The sequence below is a fragment of the Gavialis gangeticus genome, unplaced genomic scaffold (genome assembly GCF_001723915.1).
Source record: "Gavialis gangeticus isolate Ggan-Ray unplaced genomic scaffold, GavGan_comp1, whole genome shotgun sequence".
Classification (NCBI taxonomy): Eukaryota; Metazoa; Chordata; order Crocodylia; family Gavialidae; genus Gavialis; species Gavialis gangeticus.
Window position 1 is genome coordinate 22,735,018 of NW_017728996.1, and position 5,585 is coordinate 22,740,602.

The 5,585-nt window shown below is 46.6% G+C and overlaps 1 protein-coding gene across 1 annotated transcript in view; it reads left to right on the top strand.

Moving 5' to 3' along the window:
• Positions 1-3,052: 3,052 nt before the first annotated feature.
• The window catches only part of FSD2 (fibronectin type III and SPRY domain containing 2), a 34,027-nt gene continuing 31,494 nt past the window's right edge, over positions 3,053-5,585 (top strand). The window contains exons 1-2 of the mRNA XM_019504131.1: positions 3,053-3,913; positions 4,003-4,098. Coding sequence (XP_019359676.1) covers positions 3,158-3,913; positions 4,003-4,098 — 852 coding nt within the window. The 5' untranslated portion in view covers positions 3,053-3,157. The remainder of the gene's footprint in view (positions 3,914-4,002; positions 4,099-5,585) is intronic.

The window sequence follows — 5,585 nt, forward strand, 5'->3', positions numbered from 1 at the left end:
CTTTTGGGAGTGGCTGCGGCCGCTTCTGGGAGCAAGCGCTGGCCGATCACTGCACAGCCACTCCCGAAAGTGGCTGCAGCGAGTGCAGTGATTGGCCAGTGCTTTCAGGAGGGGCACTGGTGCTCCCGCCTGCCCCGTTGCCCATTGCCTAAGCAGTGAGTGCGGCTGTCAGGGGGTGCACCAGCACTCTCAGGGGGTGCATGTGCACCCCCTACACATTGCCACTGACCCTCATAGTGATAAAGTTCTTCCTAATCATCTGCTGCCATTTGAGGCCATTGCTCCTAGTCCTGTCCCCGACACCCACCGTCTCCATCTTGTAATCTCTTTTCAGGTATTTGTAGACTTTTATCAAAACCTCCCTTCAGTTTTCTTCTCTGGATATGTAATTCTAAAGTCCTGGTTCTTTCAGACTTTCCTCATAAGTCATGTTTCCTATGCCCTTTTTTTCCTCTCCCCTGGACTCTTTCCAATCAGTCCACATCTTTCTTGAAGTGTAGGACCCAAAACGGGACACAGTATTCCAGGTGTGGCCTTACCACTGCCAAAAAGAGTAGAAGAATCGCTTCCCTTGATTTGCAAGAGAGACTCTTGTTAATACAAGCCAGTACGCTATTGGTGTTTTTTACAAGAGCAAACTGTTGGCTCATCTTCAGTTCATGGTCAACTGTACCTGCAGGTCCTTCTCTGTAATACTACAGCCTAGCCAATCATTCCCCAGTCTGTCTTTGTCTTTGTGCATGCAATTACTCCATCCCAAGTGCAGCATTTTGCATTTGTCCTTGTTGAATGTCATCTGATTTCAGATGATTTTCCCAGGTCATTCTGGATCCTAACCCTATTCCCCCACCCCAGTGTCAAAACACTGTTGCTGAACTTGAGTTCAAAGCTTTGAACTCAAGATCTTGTGGTAGAGGGACCAGCAAGCTTCCACTGTATCAGAGCCACAGACTTTATAAAGGTGTTGATATAGAGATGGACAAATGCACATGAAGGAATCTATACAGCTATATTTATAACATGAATGTTCTTTAATGTAAGAGGTATGTTTGTCTGTTTTGAGGTCTTTTAAAGAGCAAACAGGAAAGAGAACTTCCTCCCTGTATTGATGTATTACCACCACCGCACATTCAACAGGAATGCTGGCTCTAGAACATTTTGATTCATGCTAGAAGTTTCTGCCATTTGAACTAACAGAGTAACTGACAGGAGTAGTAGGTTTTTATTCCCCATTTGAACAAGCACTTGAGGGGTCGAAACACCAATATTTATTGACAAGAGAAAAAATGGGAGCAGCTGGGAATCATGGTTCCTGTTTGAGGTGCCGGGCAGGAGCTTTCTCTACTAGGCACAGACTTTTCTGCTTGTTCCCCTGTCCTGCTCTGTCTGTTTCCCCATCTAGCCAGGCCCAGGCTTCCACCCCTCAGGCTTCTCACTGCAAGCCAAGTGTCCTTCCCAGGAAATCCTAGTCTCATCCCCCTGCAGACTTCCCATATTAGTCCCAGTCTCCTTGTTTAGCTAGCCCCAGTTCTGTCCTCCTAACCCTGAGCATCCTCCCCTCTGCCTCTTTGCCCAGGCAGTCTCAGTTGCCCCATCCTTGTGTGTTATTCAGTCCTACCTTTCTCCCCAGCCCTGGCCTCTAGTCACCAGTCCCAGTCTCCCCCATGTCTCTTAATCTGATTTTAGTTCCACTCCCACATCACAGCTCCCAATCCACTCTCTCATTTTCCCCCTGGGTTCCAGTTGCTGCCTCTTTACCTAGTGAGCCCTTGCCTCCACACTGAGCCTAGCCCTAGCCTCTTCCTGCCCCAGCAGTTCCAGCCTTGCACACCACAACTCGCAGCCCAGATTTCATGTCCCTCAGGCCACCCCCCACCCAGTTCCAAGTCCTTTCTCCTTGTTACGCTTTTCTCCTCTTGTCCCCTTGCCAGCCCAGTGGTGGCATTAAACCTTGTGGCTACCCAAGCCACTGTTTCAACACAGCTGTGGAGCCCATGAAGTGAATGCTACTGCTGCTTGCCCCCACCTGCCTTTTCTCCTGCTGCTGATTTTAGTCACTTTGGGCTAAAAACCCTGATTTTGGCAACAGGTAAGGAGGAGAGGCAAGCATTGGATTAACAGCAGGATTAACATTGCTGCTGCAGGGAAAAAACCCCATGAGCCAGATGGCCCACTCCCATGGGCCATATGTTTGACACCCCTGGTTCACAGCAGAGCTTCTTCATTTTCAGATCAGGTGCCTAAAGCTGTTCAGCCCCAGCCCTACACCTGGACCAACCTGCAGCAGCTCAAAGCTGCAACTGAACAGCGAGTCCTAGTGGATAAGAGCTCTTCTGGTAGAATCTCAAAATTGCAGGTGCCCACGAGACCCTTTTCAGAACTTTTTTCTCTGTTTATTTTATGCCACTTCGTGAATAGGCCACAACTGAAAAAATTAAGAGTCCATTTGGGAAATTAGTATGGGGGTGCTGAACCCCCAGCCTGTGGGTGAGATCCAGCCCCAGGAGCCATGTTATCTTCCCTACAGGAATGGCCACGGATCTAAAAATTTGGCAGCCGGGGAACAGTAGCAGCATTAATTGTCACTCCCCTGTGCCAAATATGTGGGCCTATAGGGAACCCTGCAGGCAGATGCCATAGCTGTATGTGCTAGACCATGTGTGGCGCACAAACCCTGATCTGGTCATGTGGGATAAGGCAGCCTGAGGCAGGATCTGGGTATGCAGGGCCTGATCTGGGCAGCACAAAGCAGGATCTGCGCTTGTGGGGCCTGATCAGGGCAGCGCAAATTGGAATCTGTGCAGTGCAGACCCCAATCTGGATGGTGTGCAGAGGGATCCAGGTAGCACAAGGTGGGATTGGAACATGAGGGCAGATCCTATAGATCCAATCCACAGACCTGTTCTGTGCCACCAGTCCAGCCCATGGGGCCAACTAATTGAGCAGTAGAGGTCTAGTGCTTCTTGACACTTTGCATGGCTGGTTCTGAATCAGAGCAACTTATACTGCCTATGTATTTCAAATCAAAATCCTCATTCCTTATCATTCTTGATTACTTTTATCCCTTTATTTTGCAGGATTGAGACACTTTTCATTTGGACATCTTAAAAGCCTTACTGGGGAGAAAATACAGAAGTCATCCAGCCCAGACACTATAATGGAGAGCGAAGCTAGTGATACAGAAGACTTTGATCGAGATCTCGAACCATCAGCTTCCATGATAGTCCCAGAATCTAATGATCCTGAGCCTGGAGGCTTAATGTTTTATCACATGGATCTCTATGAAACAAGGGAAAGATTAGATATCTTTCCTGAAGAGCCATCTGGCAGAGCTCTGGGTGAAACTGGGGAGGAATCAGCAAGGATAGGTGAAGAGTTTCAAAGGCCAGTTGAAATGGGGTATGATGTGGAAAAAGAAGTTGAAGAACTAGCAAAGCTATATGGCCTTGATGAGGACAAAGGAATAGAGGGGGAGCTCCTTGTTGGGAGTATAGCTAAAGCTGGCATTATAAGGACCAAGGAGACACCTGTTAAAATGGAAGGTGTAGCAGCAGTGTCATCTGGTTCTGTGCATAATGCACCAAAAAGCCATTCTCCAATAAAAGGCTCTCAACCTAAAAAACAAAGCATGGAGGAACAAAGGCTTCTTGAGAAAGGTTCTCAGGATGAAAACCAACACTTACAACAAACAGGGAGAGCACGTGAGGAGCTGAACAGTTATGCATGCCCCAGAGAAGACCTAAAGACCTATGGATTGCAAAATGAGCCGACTCGTGAGCTAAACAGCAAGGAGGAAGCTGCTGATATTTATTGCTCCACCTGCAAGACCCCAATTAGAGCTTTCGACAAACTGTTTGGCAATCACAAGGATCATGAGGTGACTGAGCTCACCAATGCAGCAGACATTGCAAAGGTAAGAAGTATTTGAGTGGACATTCCCATTGTGCTAGATGTCTGTTTAACAGTAATCAAGTGTGTCAATAATAATGCTATCTTTGGCAGGAAGAAGTTCATAAAAACATGTGTAAGCTTGAAGAGCAGATTGCTCAGATGGAAAATGTTGCCAGCCATTTGGAAGAAATTTTCATCACTGTAGAGGTAAGGTGTTTATTCTTTGGTTAAATCTGCAGTGTGGTACCAGCTGGGTTCATTGCTGTTTTGACAAGAGTGAAATGTTCAGCTTTTAATAGGATGAGTAATAACAGTAATAGAACTCCTAATTAACTTGGGGCTTGCCGACATGGGGACATTCAGAAATATTAATCTGAATTAACATTTAGAGTAATTTACTTGAACCACATTCAGCCACTGTATAGACACTCTTATTCAGCATTAAAGTGACCTTTCTTCACTTTATCTTAATTTACTCTGGAAACAAAGTCAGTTAAATTGAATTAAGGCCCCTTTGATTCTGAATGAAAGTGTCCATAAGGGAGTTTCATGTGGTTTAGCAGATTTACTCTAAATTTACACCTTCAGTTAGGGTAGATTAACTCCCATGATCTCTGTCATGTAACTGAGCCCTTGATGCAATGCAGCATACAAAGGGCTAGAGTCTACCTGTGTTTATGTCAGTTTATCCCAGGGTGTCAGGCCCCTGTGGGTAGAAAATCTGCTTGGAGGAAGCCTGTAGTAGCATCATCCAGAGAGAGATGTTCGTTAGCCTAAAGTCAAATAGAAGGCAGGTTATAGCACCATGTAGCCAGCCTCTTCCCTCCTGCTGGGGGTGGCTGGAACCAGGCAGCACCGTCCGAGGACTGGGAGGCAGTTGGTGAGGAAGCCCTGCCTTCCGCTTTTATCTGCCCTCCCAGTGTCTCTCCTGGCAGACAGCAGAGGTGTAAGCATTAGCTGCTCAGCCTGTCTGCCCTAGAGTGAAACCAGGGATCCCCAAGTGGCTGCTATGATTCTCCTGGTACCCGGATGTGCTTTTTGTAGGCGGAAACACCTGATTATTATGTACTTCTTTGTGTTCCTGGCTTTAGGTTAGTTTTGCTTCATTATGTTCAGAATGAACATGTACCCCACAGTGTCTTGTGGTGGGTGAGAGAGATTAATAGAAAGATCTGCTAATTATTTCTAATGTAATGATAATCTCGCAGCGTCTAAGGACTACAGGTGTGTCTACATGAGACACTACTGTACAGTAACAATGAGCTCATTGCTATTGCGCAGTAGTGTTGCCAGGGACTAACGGCACAGTGATTCATAGATTGTAATAGATTCATAGATTGTAAGGGGCTGGAAGGGACCTCGCAAGATCATTGGGTCCTGATGATACTGCGCAGTAGTAATGAGCTAGCATGCAGAGTGTTGCCAGGCACTAACTGTGCGGTGATGATACTGCGCAGTAGTAATGAGCTACTGCGCAGAGTGTTGCCAGGCACTAACTGTGCAGCGATGCTACTGCACAGTAGCTCATTGCTAATGCACAGTAGTGTCAGAAAAAAATGTGTGGTAATGGTACTGAGTGCTAACACTGGTCATTTAGTACTTGCTTATGCATAGTGCGCTGCTCATGTAGACAGGCTGTATGTATGTAATGGCATTGTCTCCTTGTTAACCATTTAGTCATAAACCTCAGGAGG